The 17,163-nt window shown below is 34.3% G+C and overlaps 2 protein-coding genes across 2 annotated transcripts; both read right to left on the bottom strand.

Annotated features, from left to right (window-relative positions):
- Window positions 1-1,533: 1,533 nt before the first annotated feature.
- On the bottom strand, window positions 1,534-6,193 carry LOC103863712. Its single transcript, XM_009141468.3, has one exon. It carries the CDS (start codon window positions 5,413-5,415, stop codon window positions 3,622-3,624), a length of 1,794 nt encoding a protein of 597 aa, XP_009139716.1. The 5' UTR covers window positions 5,416-6,193; the 3' UTR covers window positions 1,534-3,621.
- Window positions 6,194-7,124: 931 nt separating this feature from the next.
- LOC103863857 (ankyrin repeat-containing protein BDA1-like) lies at window positions 7,125-16,963 on the bottom strand. Its single transcript, XM_018658319.2, has 3 exons — window positions 16,020-16,963; window positions 10,794-11,157; window positions 7,125-10,600 (listed from the first exon to the last, which is right to left on the bottom strand). Exons 1-3 carry the CDS (start codon window positions 16,325-16,327, stop codon window positions 9,806-9,808), a joined length of 1,467 nt encoding a protein of 488 aa, XP_018513835.1. The 5' UTR covers window positions 16,328-16,963; the 3' UTR covers window positions 7,125-9,805.
- Window positions 16,964-17,163: the final 200 nt, after the last annotated feature.

The raw sequence follows: 17,163 nt of genomic DNA, 5'->3' as shown, positions 1-17,163 counted from the left end.
ATATACACAAAATAAATATAATATAGCAACATAAGCTTGCTTTCCCAGATTCATATGAAAACTTTTTAAGTTATCCACCAAAGCAAATTAATTAAATCAATGAAATTGTTAAAATACAGCAAATTAATATATAATTTTATTTTAAATTAAATTATTTAAAAAGTGTATTTTCGTTCAAACAAAATAATAAATAAGTAAAACTGATTTGATGGTAATTTTTATGATATATATATATATATATATATATATATATATATATATATATATATATCAATTCTGTGAAAGAAATAGAAGTTTAATATGAAAAAAAATCTTAAATACAAAAACCTCTAAAAAGTAACAAAAAAACTAATAAATTAAACTATGATATCACTTAAAAGCTTCTTAGACCATATTAATAAAATATTTAAGTGATAATAAGACAAATTTGATTTTTTTTCCAGCAAAAGTTTATTATTAATTAGCATCAGTTATTTCAAGATGTTTAAGAAATGGTGGACAAAAAAATAGGATGGACATTAATGATATATGAACTATGAATAGTACTTTGTGAAGCAGACTTAGATAACATATCTGCATATCCATTTCCAGTCTTTTTTGATGCATAAATTCAATTTCTTTAGAGTAGTTATTCTACAAGGAGATCATATGAGATATTGTTTTGATATGTAGATTTGTTTTTTCAATGTTAAGAAGATTGATAACTGTAAAAATGTCTCCTTCGAATATGATATGTCTATAACCGAGTACCCAACATGAAACAAGTTTGTTTAAAAAGTAAATAATTTTATTTTTCTTATATTATATAATCAATATATATTATTTACTGATAATAAAAATATAGTTATTCTTCTATCACAAATATCTATGCAAATATGTGAATCAAGTACAACAATAAAACAACATAATGATTTTCATAAAGAAAATTTAAAAAGTATATTTATGTTATGTAGTCATATTTTATATTCTTTAAATAATGTAATACAATATTATACATTATTTTTTTAAAATTGAGAAATACATATATCAGTTAGACAAATTAAGCGATAATTAAACAAATTTGATTTTTATTTTGTGAGCAAAAAGTTTATTATTAATTAGCATTACTTATTTCAAGATGTTTAAGAAATGATGGACAAAAAAATAGGATGGACATAAATGATATATGAACTATAAATAGTTTTTTTTAAAGCTGACTTAGATAACACATATGCACATCCATTTCCAGTCTTTTTTGATGCATAAATTCAATTTCTTGAGAGCAGTTATTCCACAAAGAGATCGTATGAGATATTGTTTTGATATTCAGATTTGTTTCTTAATTGTTAAGAAGATTGATAAGTGTAAAAATGTTTCATTCGAATATGATATGTCTATAACCGAGTCCCCAACATGAGACAAGTTTGTTAAAAAGTAAATAATTTCATTTTTCTTATATTATATAATAAATATATATTATTTACTGATAATAAAAATATAGTTATTCATCTATCACAAATATTTATGCAAATATGTGAATTAAGTACAACAATCAAACAACATAATGATTTTCACAAAGAAAAAATAAAAAATATATTTATGTTATGTAGTCTTATTTTATATTCTTTAAATAATATAATACAATATTATACATTATTTTTTAGAATTGTGAAATACATATAATATCTTATCCGCGCGTAGCGCGGTTAAAAAATCTAGTAAGATGTTAAAACTCTAAAAAATGAGCCTAGACATTTGATACCACTTTTATAGGAATCAAACAACTATAACTAGGATTTGTACCAAATACGTTGTATGCATTAATGCATCAATAAACTCTGTTTTGATCTTCTAGTTCTAATGTCTTTCTTTCTTTTCCACAATATCACAAAGAAGCATATTTTATCTTAACCGTTTGGAGCTAGGAAGAGGAAAATAACCAACACTATACGTTACGATGACTGGAAGCAAGGATGACCAAACCATAGCCGCCACGTCGAACACTGACTCAAGGAGTTGAACACCCAACCGGGCGACCCGGAAATCATCTCAAAGTTCAAACCTTAAAAAAGCGGATGGAAGGATATTACAAGCAATAGCATTTGGAAGAAAGTTCTCATAGACTAACTGACTAAGCAAAGATATGATTAGTGTTAGGATACATTGCATTGTAAAAATTTCAAGTAATAATAAATAATATGGTTATTTAAAAAGAGCATTACATCTCTTTCGGCGTACTTCCTGAATGCATCAATTTCTTGTTTTCTAAAAGTAGACAGTTGGTCGTCAAGAATATGTACTTAATTACATATTTGAAAGGCTAAAAATGATTTTTTTTTTAATTTAACTTAACGGAAAGAAAAATTATAGATGGATATCCTCCAACTTGTATCCTTTGAAGAAAAAAGAATTGACAATTGCCAATCACAAAAGTGGTGGAAAATGTGTAGTGTTAGGTTCAGGAGGAAGAACATACATCTCTCCCGCTACATCTCCAATACCGACTTGCCAAAACGCATTTTGGCTTGATATTGGACTAGTCAATGGACTTTGATGATGTCTAAGGGACAACATGGGTGAGAATATGTTTGGTTGGAAGGGATGCCAGAAAAGCATATCGTCGTCACATGCAGAGATCGAAACTCTCCTTTGGACTATGACATGCTAAGAGAGAGGAATATTCATTCGATCATCTTTGAAACAGATTGTGCAAACTGCGAACTTACTCAAGATGACTGAAGAAACCGTCGATTGTCCCAACTTCAAAGCGGACTTGTAGGAGTTCACCCAACTTAATAGTGACTTTTTATACTTCCAGCTTATGTATATCCCTCATTGCCTTTTACCACTATTGATGTTCCCTGAATGGCTAGCTCATTTTTAGTTAGCAGTCCACCTTGAGCCCTAACCTCTTTGAGATCTCATGCACTTTTGTTTTCGTTGTCTTATGTGCAAAAAGTATAGAAAGAAAAGGATCAAAGCAGCTGCAACAACGGAAAGGAAACATGGAAAATGTGACAAATACCAGCAAGAGTAATGACTAAGGCATTGGTTCATTCTTCACACCAAAATATCGAAAAAACATTGAAAAGTCCTTGTGAAAAATGAAACCACATATTTGAAAGCTCCATAATGCCCATGACGCAGCCTCACTCTGTTACACTATTTGATATGTCTCGTAACTAGAGAGTACAACAATTCTATTGAGTTAGAAAATTGTTTACAAACTGAGAGATATTGGAGTATGTCACCTCACATTAACATGAATAATCCAATCCCTAGATTAAGTGTTTCTCTAATCCTTACACACCTTTTATAGTAGTGATAAACTACTTACTTAAAAGACACATTAATCATGCCCATCAACCACTGGTGATGGATCTTGGCAGCAGTATCAGATTGTTAAACAGAGACATAAACAAACTCAACAAATAAATTTTATCGAACTAAAGTGATTTTTCAACTCGAGAGATTGCTTTTTTCTTTAAAACTCGAGATATGATCAAGAAAGCAATGATCAAACAGAGAGAAAAAACACGTTGATAGAACAAAGCCAAAGAGATAATTAAAGAATGAAATTGACGTCCATCTATAGAATATCAGACAAACCATCAGATTATACAACCCTTAAGCGGCCACAGGTCAATCAATATCACCGTCTGGTTCCACTTCAGCCAGGTCAGCCATTCCTCTCTCCACAAACACGTTGATTCTCCACAACACCATCTTGCTGTCCATTGTCATGCCTTTGATTAGGTAGAGTCTAAGAAGCAGAGACTTGGTCAACTTGTATTCGTTATCACCAAACCAATCCTTTTGCTTCTTCACAATGCTTTCCAAATCTCTGAAAGCTCTCCTCACAAGCCCAACTTCCATTTTTCTTTCCACAAGCTCTCTCACTGAATCTACCATCTTATCTGCAATCTCCTCCACAGCAGAAGTTTCCATCTCTACCAATTGAATGATGACACAGAAGGCACCCAAAAACGCCAAGACCCAGCAACTGTTATCCACCAACACCTCTCTCGGTGGGTTGAGCCTTTTGTTTATCTCTGGGAGAAGAAACTTCACTATAGGAACCATAAACTCATCATCAAGCCACATTGTTAAGCACTGAAAGATATAAACCGCTCTCTCGAACTCCGTTTCGCTGGTCGATGCAATACAGTCGGAAAGATCGTACCATGTCTCGAAATGGAAGTTGGTCATCTCAAAGGCAACATGGTAGACAACCTCACCAAGGACTTTGAACATGCTCTCAGAGATTCTTTCTTTACTCGAAAGGCAAGAGATGAGCAGTGGCTGAAGCTCTTTCATGTCGGCTGACTTTTCTCTTGAAACGCGATCAGAGAGTACCACGTTGAGCCGTCTGATTGCCAATTCTCTGAACCTCTCTTCAACATCAGTGGACGCAAAGATTCTTAACATCTCAAGTGGCTGTAAGTTGTTCAGACGATCAAGCCATTCACGTTCAGAACATGCTGCATGACCTTGTTGCTTTTGTACGACGAGAGATGGGGTAGACTTAACCAAACGATGGATCTTCCCTGTAGCCTGTTTGGTTAGTGGTCCCAAGTCTTTGATCTTGTACAAGAAACAAGACACAAAATCACATTGCTCCTTATTGTAATTATACAACTTCTTGTCTCGTGACAAGAACATCTCGAGATCCGCAAGCCCTCGTATCAAAAACTCTTCCATACCCTTGTCCACAAGATCACTCGCTGCCTTGACAAGAAGTGTAAGAAGACCCTTCACCATATCGAATCTCAGCTCGAAATCCAAGACTTGAATCCCAAGTTTCACAACAGCTTGTAAACCTAAACTCCAATCTTCAACTCTATCTTGATCAGGCATAAGCAACACCTTCTCTGCTCTCTCAGCAATCTTCCCGAAACAACTGTACATGAATCTCCCGTACACTGGAGGCAAGTCCACGAAGACATGCAAAGCCTTTAGAGGTTGGGCACTCGAGAGCTCGACGATACAATCGCTGAGCTCGTCCCACCCGCCGTTATCAAGCATCACAACGTCGTGAGCGATGAAAGAGACGACTCTTCTGAAGAGTTTGATTTCGGTTTCTTGCATCCTAAGGCAAGAGATCACAAGGGGTTTGATCTCGTTGAGAGCCACGAGAGATAGTTCGAACCTGCGGGATTTATAAGCGGCCAGGGTTTGGGAAAGGACAACGATCGATTTGGATCTGAGGAGGGCGTCGGAAGAAGAGCGATACATCTGCAGAAGCTTTAGGGTTAAGCTGTTGGCGAAGTTAACGGTGCAGAATTTGAACAGAGCCATCGCAGTTTGATATTCGGTGGTTTCTTGACGCGTTGAGAGATGGTTGACGAGACTCTCTAACAGTTCGTGGCTTGGAGTCGCAAGGAGTTCTCTTGCTTGCAGCATGAGATTCGGAGGTTCCGCCATTACACGCCCCATTGCACCTTTTCTCGAGGGCTTTTCTTCTCTTCGTTCAAGAAGAAGGTGACCAGTATATATAAGTAAGAGTTTGTTTGTTTTTTTGGATAATTACGTACATCTATTATATAGGGTACATACTTATCCAGTGTTACTCCTCCCATTGTATATAAAATTATTTTATCATAATTTAAATAGTAATTGCTTTCGATATCTATGAGATGAAATTAAATCTACAGAGATCTATTTTTCCGAGATAAATGTGTGAAAAATAATGTCGAATTTACCCCTATTATGCCAAATTTGATTCACATGGATAGATGTTAGTTGTTATGCATACGTGATCATATTGCATGTGCACTTGTTGATATATTCAGATTTGCTGTATATATTTTCTCCAGCATATTCAGTCTCATCTGCTTCTTCACTCTGTACTTATTATTTTTTTATAATCATTCAATCTTTATGTCATCTTAGGCCATTGATTAGTAGAACATTACCATTAGCATTATACTCTACATATTCTAATCAAAATTTGTTAGAATAGCATTTAGAAAGGCATTTATTAAATACTAATACTCTTTGGTCAATGTTCTCGTATGAAGTTTTTTTACAAGAGCATTTGCATACTTATCCAGTGTCACTCCCATTGAATTTTAAATTATTTTATCATGATTAAAACAGTAATTGCTTTCGATATCTATGAGATGAAATTTAATCTATAGAAATCATACTTTCGAGAGAAATGTGTGAGAAAAAATGTCGAGCTTATTATTATTCTGCCAAATTCGATTCACATGGATAAATGTTAGTTGTTATGCATACGGGATCATATTGATATGTGTGTGTGGTATTGATATACTCAAATTTGTTGTCTATTTTCTCAACCGTATTCACTTTCATTTATATGCATCTCTCTCTCTCTTTTTTCTTCTCTCTTATTTTTTATGTAATTATTGTTTTTTAAGATTCATTCGATTTCTCTGTAATCTTAGAGATTTGAGATCAATCAAGTGCAGAGTTCTCACAAATGTTATATTTTATCCTCTTTCCTTATGTTTTTCCCTTTTGTTATTGTTGATAAAAATAACACAAAAAGGGCGGGAAAATTAGGTAGCACAAATAGATCAGATCTATGCCAGATCTGGTGATGGCAATGGTGGATCTACTTTCTCTGGATCTGATGGTTCACTACGTCGACGGTGAGGTGGTGACATCGAAAATCTTGTAGGTGGAATGATTTTTCGCAAGGAGAGAGTTAGTATGTGGTAAAAGAACCAAATTAATGCAAGCTCTAATGACAGGTATGGTGGATTTGTTCTAAAAAACATTAATCAGTGGTCTGCATATTCCACGAAGAATCTCATTTGAATAATCTGGTTCTAATATCGCTTATTATTTCTTATCATTTCTACATGTAGCCAATATTCCTTACAGATGTCTCAGACGATGAAAATGTTGTTTCTTGTTTTTAATTTTCAAACTAGATTTTGACACGCGCTTTAAAAGCGCGGGGTTACCAATCGATTAAAATATTTTTTTTGAAATGAAAATCATAATTCGTATACATATTAGTTATATTTTTATTAAAAATTATATAATATTTCTGTTTAATTTGTATGCTTTAATTTATCTTAAATGGACTAAAATTTTGGAAATTTCAAATTATTTGGACCCATGTTATGGTAATCTATTTATTTAAAGTATTTATTACATTGATTTTGTTTTCCTTAATTTAATATGCAATAATATAATCCATATTATTAATCATTTAAAATTTGATCAAAATTTATTTAAATATATTAATATGTTTGTTCAACCCACCTTGTACAAAATCACAAAGTTATTCTGACATTTTAAATAAATATTTAAAATCATAAATGTTTATGGTATAGGATTATTTTGAATATATCCATAAATTGTTGATTTTTATTTTGCGTTATAAATTTTTACTTTTATTTTTCAAATCAGTTAGCATTGTCAACTAAAAACTTTATACTAATAGTGTAGGCTAGGAAATAAAGTTGGGTACACAATATGAGTAGGAATATTCGTGTAGAAATATGGAAAGTTAATATATTTTGTGGATCCAATATCATTCAAAATAGTGTATTTGATGATCTTAGAAATGCAAAAGATATTAGTAAGTAATATTTTACCAGAATAAACGAAATTTTATATATTTTGTGAATCCTAATATTTTCAAACTTTAATTTTAAAAAATGGTGGCTTTAATGATGTATAATGTTCCACAAGATATTCCTAGTAATATATGCTTTGAATTATGGAAGTTATATATTTCCATATATGGTAAATCTTCGAAGCACAAAATCATGCTTTTCAAATTATTCCTAAGAATATCTTCACACAATCGGCTCGTATCTTTCCTAAATTGATGCTAAAAATCATAAATAATAATGAAAATGAGAAAATGCTTACATATTTTACGATTTAGTTGGGATGCTTATAACTAAAATAGCTTATTCATATTACACGTCATGTTACAGTGTAGGGTTGTCTAACTTAGGGCTTAGGGTTTTACTATTCCATTTTACATATATATATCAAAGCAATACCGCACATTGTATATTGTTACACATAAATGATCCGGTTTATTTAAAAAAATTATAGTGATGGTGACATTATGTTTTTAAAAGAATATACAATGTCTGATGATATAATAGCGATGGACATTATATTTTGGCATTATGTGTTGCACATGTTATATGAATAAAGCTAATTTCAGTATGAGAACCTTAAGTTATAAAACAGAAAAGTATAAAATATATCAACCCTGTCTGAACTTAAACCAAATATAATTTGAATGTGTATATGTAAACATGCTTGGTTTAAGATTTCAAATCAGGCAATACATTTGTTTAATTGTTTTTTAGATAATAATTAATGTTTTTAACCATAAATATAGGAGTGGCATTCCTTTGTAAATAACTTAAAAAATCAAGGGCAGGATTCTAGTAGGGATTCTGCTTTAATAGTGTAGATTGGTGCTATATATAAGATTTCACCTAAATAGATATAGGGCTTGTTTTTTATCCTTTGTTTTCTCTTGAAAATGTGATCACCTTTTCTTAATTAAAATAATAGATGCTTGTTATAAATCATATTGTGGATGTCCATAACCGGCCCGGTCCATAACCGGCCCAATGCTAGAGAGAGAGAGCCGGCGGCTGGAAACCCTTGTTTCCCTTTTTCTTATTAGTTTATGATTTGTACTCTTTCCATATTTGTATTTACTTTCTCTAGTCTTTCCATTATTCTATGACGGTGTAATTCCCTATATATAAATGACTCCTTATGTTTATGAATAAGATAGAAACATACAGATTATATTCTCTTGTTTCACAACAATGCTACATTTATTATATGCTTTGTTAGCTAGAAGCTATAAACAACCACATAAACAACCTAATATTTAATTACTCTAGATGGTTATTGAAGATGATATCACGGCTATTTAATGAGTTCTACGCATTACTGAAACCGGTTATTGGTTATGTTGTCCAGATATCCATTAGATACATTGTTAAAGTTTTTGACTTTATCTTCTAAAACACACAATTTTGTATGAATCACTGAGGCTCCGACTGGTGACCTTTTCGGGAAAACGAGGAACGAATAGGAAATGAACGTATAGGAATAAAATTACAGGAATAAAAATGAATGCTTGTTCCTTATCAAATTTAACAAGGAATGCTTTTGTTCTATATTTCTTTACAAAAAAAGGAATGAAAAGGAATAAGAAGGAAAAAACTATTCCTTGTGAATGGTGATTTTTTTTGGGAATGATAAGGAATTCAGCGTTCCCTTTCGTTCATTGGTCACCATTCAAAGCCTCATATAAATCCTTTGTACGAACAAACTAGATCATATAAATACAATAAACATATCAAACTATCCACACTGCCAAAATAAAAATATTCCATTAAATTTTAACATTATATTATGAAAATTAGTTAAATGTAACAAAATTAAGGTTGAATATCATAACATCAAAAACATTTAAACGTAAAAGTTGATAAACATAATAAGAGAAATCAAAGCAATAGTGATTTAAAATAATATATAGTAAAAAATTTAATAATAAACATAAATTTTAAAATATCTAATGTTTCATAATTTTTGTAATTTAATAAAGCTATGTCTCTTATTTGTATAGTTAAGCTAAAATAAACATTGAGAGAAATTAAACAATTATATTTTTAAAATTTTATTATAACTAGACAAGTTTATAATTTGTAAAATGAATTTTAAAATACATAGGCAAAATTGTTGTAAAAAAATATGATCCTTACTAGTATTTTTAGTAAAACTTAAATAAAAATATAAAATATTATTAATTTATTTATTTCGGTAGGATTGGTTTACCCTAGTATAAAATAAAATAAATGCATTACCTAAATAGATAAAGCACAAGCAAGACAGCAGTTACACAGATCCCACTAAATAGTAAAAGATATCCAGGATCAGCTGAATCAGATATGCTAAAGCAGCTCGCCTGGAAATCTACTCTGTTCCGCCGGCGTTTATCTACAATGAATGCCATGAAAGTAGCAAAAAGCATGATTCCTATCATCAATGGTAATGCCAAGGTGAACAAGGTCACTGATATGTCTTCTGATCTGGGGAATATAGTGGCGTATGATGCTAACATAGCGATGCTTATACCCGCCACTGAACCATAAATTAACTTCCACAGTGGGAGTCCAACTATGAGAACTATGATCACATATAGAGATAATATGAAGGCAAACCCATTTAGAACCATAAAAAATAAGGCATTTCTCCAATCCATAATCATCTCCCCAGGCAAGTGATGATCGCTATTATCCTGCCGAAATCCGCCTGGAGGGCTGAGACCAGCCTGGTATGTTGCTGTTACTATCAGTATAGCCACCACAAGTATTGCATCCCTGTGATCGCTAGAGTGTACAGACCTCTCTCTAGTTAAACTCAAGTTGCTCAACCCCAAGAGATTGTTCCGTTTCTCAATAAACGATAGATTTTTGCTTAAGTATCCTGCAAGAGTTGTAGTGGATCGACAAAGTAGTCTTTCTTTAATACTGTAGAAAAGTTTTCTTGCTTCTGGGAAACAAGGAGATTGGTGAGTTTGAAGTATGTCCATCGCAGTTTTGCCATCCAAGTTCTTGGCTTTTACTTTCACGATTCTTCGCAACAATTTCATTACCTGCAAAAATCGAGAACACATCGACCAAACATCAATAAGAATATAAGATATAAACAACTATTATATTCAAACTCATCTCCAGAGAACCCCCATAAAATTTGGCTACAACTAAGGATGAAAGCATGCCTATCATTTTCATGGAGTTAAGAAATGTCTGAACAAGAATTTTTTTTTTTTTTTGGAGACATTTTACCTCAGTCTGATTTATCGATGCAGCAATATGGAAGACTGTGTTACCATCTTCATCTTTCCAGTCCAAAATTTCCTCTTTGTTAACTCTCTTCACCCATCCCAATAGAACCTTAAAAGCCATCATCTGTTGGTTTTTCACAGCAATGTGCACAGCTGTCTCACATTTAATTGTTAAATCTTCTATGGAAGAAGGACAAGTGAACAAGAGCTCACTTAAAAGTTCTGCATCACCTGTCCGAGCCACATGATGCAAAGGAGTTATCCCTCCTCTTCCCTTGATGCTAACTAAGCTGTTGTCGATTGACACAAGCCCTCTCACCATTCGGCTGTGGTTGTTTTGTAGGGCTAAATGCATAGGGCTGAAACTGTTGAAAGTTAAACTTGATTTGGATCACATTTTGGGCTAATAATTTACTAATCATTTTAGCCCAAACTTAATTCAATATCTAGAATTATCCTCCACCTCCATAAGATAAAAATCTAGATATTCTCATAGAATTATCTAGATAATTAGGATAAAAAATCTTAGATATTATGCTAGAATTCTCTAGATTTAGGATTAAAATATGTAAGATATTTTGTACTTTGGAGGCTATAAATACCTCCACTCCCCATCATTTTGTATCATCAAGAAATAATCCAAGTTTGTAATAAGTAATAAAAATCCTCTTCTAAGTTATAAAATCTTTCTTCTTCACACAAAACACTTTCTCTTCAGACACTTAAACACTTTCTCCATCTTTATAAAGTTTTTCATTCCAACAAAGTGGTATCAGAGCTACAAGTTCCCTTTGAAGATGGCAAATAGTGGTGTTCCCCTCCAAGTTCCATTGCTCACTAAGAGCAACTATGACAATTGGAGTCTTAGGATGATGGCTATCTTAGGAGCACATGATGTGTGGGAGATAGTCGAGAAAGGCTTCAATGAACCGGAGAATGATGGTGGTCTATCTCAAACTCAAAAAGATGGTTTGAGAGATTCAAGGAAGAGAGACAAGAAGGCTCTCTGTCTAATCTATCAAGGATTAGATGAAGATACATTTGAGAAGGTTGCTGGTGCAAAGACGTCCAAAGAAGCATGGGACAAGCTTCGGACATCTTACAAGGGAGCGGAACAAGTTAAGAAGGTACGACTTCAAACTCTAAGAGGAGAATTTGAAGCATTACAAATGAAGGAAGGAGAACTCATCTCAGATTACTTCTCAAGAGTCTTGACGGTTACTAATAACCTAAAAAGAAATGGTGAGAAGTTAGATGAGGTGAGAATCATGGAGAAAGTTCTTAGATCATTGGATTCGAAATTCGAGCACATTGTTACGGTGATTGAAGAGACAAAAGACTTGGAGACTATGACGATGGAGCAACTTCTTGGATCACTACAAGCTTATGAAGAAAAGAAGAAGAAGAAAGAAGATATTGTGGAGCAAGTTCTCAAGATGAGAATTGATCACAAGGAAGAAAGTGGCCGAAGCAATCCAAGACGTGGTGGCGGTCATTTCCGAGGACGAGGTCGTGGTGTAAATGGACGAGGTTGGAGACCATATGAAGACAACTTCAACCAAAGAGGAGAGAATTCATCAAGAGGTCGTGGAAGAGGAAACCCAAAATCAAAGTACGATAAATCAAGCATCAAATGCTATAGTTGCGGAAAGTTTGGACATTATGCTTCTGAGTGCAAAACTCCAAACAACAATAGAGTGGAAGAGAAGTCCAACTATGTTGAAGAACGGCACAAGGAAGAAGATATATTATTGATGGCTTACAAGAAGGATGAACCAAATGAGGTTCACAAGTGGTACCTTGATAGTGGTGCAAGCAACCACATGTGTGGAAATAAAAGCATGTTCGTGGAGCTTGATGAATCGGTGAAAATCAATGTGGCTTTGGGAGATGAATCGAAGATGGAGGTGAAAGGTAAAGGAAATATTCTCATCCGCTTGAAGAATGGAGATCATCAATTCATTTCCAATGTTTACTACATTCCAAGCATGAAGACCAACATCTTGAGCCTAGGACAACTCTTAGAGAAAGGTTATGACATTCGACTAAAGGATAATAGCCTTTCTTTAAGAGATAATGCAAATAATCTCATCACAAAGGTGCCGATGTCAAGTAATAGAATGTTTGTCCTAAACATTCAAAATGACATTGCACGATGTCTCAAGATGTGCTACAAGGAGGAATCTTGGCTTTGGCATCTTCGATTTGGGCATCTCAACTTTGGAGGCTTAGAGCTACTTTCCAAGAAAGAAATTGTGAAAGGCTTACCTTGCATCAATCATCCAAATCAAGTGTGTGAAGGTTGCTTACTTGGAAAGCAATTCAAGATGAGTTTTCCAAAGGAGTCGGAGACAAGAGCAAGAAAGCCACTAGAACTCATACATACAGATGTATGTGGTCCGATCAAACCAAGTTCACTTGGTAAGAGTAACTACTTCCTTCTCTTTATCGATGACTTTTCAAGAAAAACATGGGTTTACTTTTTGAAACAAAAATCAGAAGTGTTTGAAATTTTCAAAAAGTTCAAAGCCCATGTTGAGAAGGAAAGTGGTCTTAAGATCAAGTCCATGAGATCGGATCGAGGAGGAGAATTCATGTCCAAGGAGTTTCTGAAGTATTGTGAAGATAATGGAATTCGAAGACAATTGACGGTGCCAAGAACCCCTCAACAAAATGGAGTTGCGGAAAGAAAGAATAGGACAATACTTGAGATGGCAAGAAGCATGCTCAAGAGTAAGAAGCTACCAAAGGAGTTGTGGGCAGAAGCAGTTGCTTGTGCGGTTTATATATCAAACCGTTCGCCTACAAAGAGTGTTTTAGAAAAGACACCACAAGAAGCTTGGAGCGGAAGGAAGCCCGGAGTCTCACATCTAAGAGTCTTTGGAAGCATTGCTCATGCTCATGTTCCAGACGAGAAGCGGAGCAAACTAGATGATAAAAGTGAGAAGTATATCTTCATTGGGTATGACGCTAACTCCAAAGGCTACAAGCTCTACAATCCTGAAACAAAGAAGACAATCATTAGTAGGAATGTCATCTTTGATGAAGAAGGAGAATGGGATTGGAGATCAAATAATGAAGACTACAACTTCTTTCCATCCTTTGAAGAAGAGAATGTGGAGCAACCGAGAGAAGATCCAGCTACACCACCAACTTCACCAACAACAAGTTCTCAAGGAGATGAAAGCTCAAGTGAAAGGACTCCACGTTTTAGAAGTCTACAAGATATCTACGAGGTAACCGAAAATCAAGACAATCTTACTCTATTTTGTCTATTTGCGGATTGCGAACCTATGAACTTTGAAGAAGCCCAAGAAAAGAAGTCATGGAGAAGTGCAATGGATGAAGAAATCAATTCGATTCAAAAGAATGATACATGGGAGTTAGCTTCACTTCCAAATGGACACAAGGCAATTGGTGTGAAGTGGGTGTACAAGGCAAAGAAGAACTCTAAAGGAGAAGTTAAAAGGTACAAGGCAAGATTGGTGGCAAAAGGCTATAGTCAAAGAGCCGGGATCGACTATGATGAGGTATTTGCTCCAGTTGCTCGCTTAGAAACGGTTAGACTAATCATTTCATTGGCAGCCCAAAAGAGTTGGAGGATACATCAAATGGATGTAAAATCAGCCTTCTTAAATGGAGACCTTGAAGAAGAAGTCTACATTGAGCAACCACAAGGCTACATAGTCAAAGGAGAAGAAGACAAAGTCTTAAGGCTGAAGAAGGCGCTTTATGGATTAAAGCAAGCACCAAGAGCGTGGAACACTCGGATTGATAAGTACTTCAAGGAGAAAGGCTTCATCAAGTGTCCATATGAGCATGCACTTTATATCAAAACTCAAAACAATGATATATTGATTGCATGCTTATATGTTGATGACTTGATATTCACTGGCAACAATCCGATTATGTTTGAAGATTTCAAGATGGAGATGACAAAAGAGTTCGAGATGACCGACATTGGACTAATGTCATACTACCTTGGCATTGAAGTAAAGCAAGAAGAAAATGGAATCTTCATTACTCAAGAAGGCTATGCAAAAGAGGTGCTTAAGAAATTCAAGATGGATGACTCAAATCCAGTTTGCACGCCAATGGAATGTGGAGTCAAGTTGTCAAAGGAAGAAGAAGGAGAGAGTGTGGATCCAACACTCTTTAAGAGTTTGGTTGGAAGCTTACGATATCTAACGTGCACAAGGCCCGACATCCTACACGCAGTTGGAGTTGTGAGTCGATACATGGAGCATCCAACAACAACTCATTTCAAGGCAGCCAAGAGGATCCTACGCTATATCAAAGGTACAATCAACTTTGGCTTGTATTACTCCATTTCTGATGATTACAAGCTTGTTGGATATAGCGATAGCGATTGGGGTGGAGATGTAGATGACCGGAAAAGCACAAGTGGCTTCGTGTTTTTCATTGGAGAAACTGCTTTCACATGGATGTCAAAGAAGCAACCAATAGTCACCCTTTCTACTTGTGAAGCAGAGTATGTGGCAGCTACTTCATGTGTTTGCCATGCTATTTGGTTAAGAAACTTGCTAATGGAATTGAGCCTACCACAAGAGGAGCCAACAAAGATATTTGTGGATAACAAGTCGGCAATAGCATTGGCGAAGAATCCAGTCTTCCATGACCGGAGTAAGCACATCGATACTCGTTATCACTACATTCGAGAATGTGTTACCAGGATGGATGTGCAGTTGGAGTATGTGAAGACAAATGATCAAGTAGCTGATATCTTCACCAAGCCACTCAAGCGAGAAGACTTCATCAAGATGAGGAGCTTACTAGGAGTAACCAAATCAAGTTTAAGAGGGGGTGTTGAAAGTTAAACTTGATTTGGATCACATTTTGGGCTAATAATTTACTAATCATTTTAGCCCAAACTTAACTCAATATCTAGAATTATCCTCCACCTCCATAAGATAAAAATCTAGATATTCTCATAGAATTATCTAGATAATTAGGATAAAAAATCTTAGATATTATGCTAGAATTCTCTAGATTTAGGATTAAAATATGTAAGATATTTTGTACTTTGGAGGCTATAAATACCTCCACTCCCCATCATTTTGTATCATCAAAAAATAATCCAAGTTTGTAATAAGTAATAAAAATCCTCTTCTAAGTTATAAAATCTTTCTTCTTCACACAAAACACTTTCTCTTCAAACACTTAAACACTTTCTCCATCTTTATAAAGTTTTTCATTCCAACAGAAACCTGATACATTTAACTTGGAAGCAAGCGACGGCTTAAGGATCATTAGCTCCATGGCAAAATGAGTGTGCCCTTTTTCAGATGCAATGTGTAGTGGCGTTTCACAAAACGGCACTTTATCAAAGTGACATAGGATGTTTGGATCTTCTGCTATCAACTCATAAAGTCTTATTATGTCCCCTTCTTGAGCCGTCTTCTTCAATTTATCATAGATATTTTCATCTTCAGTGCTCGTACTAGACCTGTCATTCAGATTTGCATCTTGAGCTACCACATCTGATACTCTACTGACATCCACAACAATCGACATAGCTTCACTAGTCACCCAGGCTTCACCTCCCTCCACAGCTTTTTTTTTTTTAACTTTTGGTTACTGCAACACATGCTTAAGTAGAAAACACTACGTCTCCAAACCACTACCTTGCATATTAACGAGTTTGAGTTATCGAATACTAGTCCACTCATTTTCTTCATTTTCCAGATTAAAATGGCATATGAAAGTAGTGGTCGAGATATTAAAAATATATTTAACGGCCGAGATATGGAGAATTAAATTTAGTGGTCGAGATAATCGAGAATTAAATTTAGTGGTCGAGATATCCACACTAAAATTAGTGGCTCCATATTTTACGTAATTCGAAAGCTTGGAAGCTCATACCAATATTTAAAGATCGTAGGAAAAAATCAAAACTTAAGTACAAAGCACAGAGTCTCAAGTCAAGTACCTTACAAATCTAGGGGTGGGCACTTTACCGGATATCCGAAGTGGCACCCGAACCCGATCCAAAAAATCCGAATTGAAATCCGAAACAAAGTAGCAAAATACCCGAACATGTATTGAATTAGGAGAGATTGGATATCCGAACCCGAATGGATAATATCCGAACCCGAATGGATATCCGAAGATAACCGAACATATATATAATTAACCTTATATTTCTAGTTTACATCTCTCATTTTATATAAAATATTTATATTAATACTACACATACTTTAAGTTCATATGATATAATGCAATTACGGAAAAAATGATTTGCTACTCACTTAAAAAGCATGTCAAGTTTTTTTATTTCAAAAATTAACAAAAAGTTACATCCAAAATTTAAAAACAATAACTAAATTAATGCATTTTTAGTTTTAAAATGT

The sequence above is a fragment of the Brassica rapa genome, chromosome A04 (genome assembly GCF_000309985.2).
Source record: "Brassica rapa cultivar Chiifu-401-42 chromosome A04, CAAS_Brap_v3.01, whole genome shotgun sequence".
Classification (NCBI taxonomy): domain Eukaryota; kingdom Viridiplantae; phylum Streptophyta; class Magnoliopsida; order Brassicales; family Brassicaceae; genus Brassica; species Brassica rapa.
The sequence above is the reverse complement of the archived record's forward strand: the minus strand, read 5'-3'. Positions and strand labels throughout refer to the sequence as shown.

What these genes read in the sequence shown, in the direction of transcription:
- LOC103863712 (XM_009141468.3), bottom strand. Translation starts at nt 5,415, where the DNA reads ATGGGGCGTGTAATGGCGGAACCTCCGAATCTCATGCTGCAAGCAAGA.
- LOC103863857 (XM_018658319.2), bottom strand. Translation starts at nt 16,327, where the DNA reads ATGTCGATTGTTGTGGATGTCAGTAGAGTATCAGATGTGGTAGCTCAA. An exon ending in TCCAAGTTAAATGTATCAGG is followed by an intron (nt 11,158 to 16,019) that starts TTTCTGTTGGAA and finishes AACTTTCAACAG; the next exon opens with TTTCAGCCCTATGCATTTAG. An exon ending in CATCGATAAATCAGACTGAG is followed by an intron (nt 10,601 to 10,793) that starts GTAAAATGTCTC and finishes CGATTTTTGCAG; the next exon opens with GTAATGAAATTGTTGCGAAG.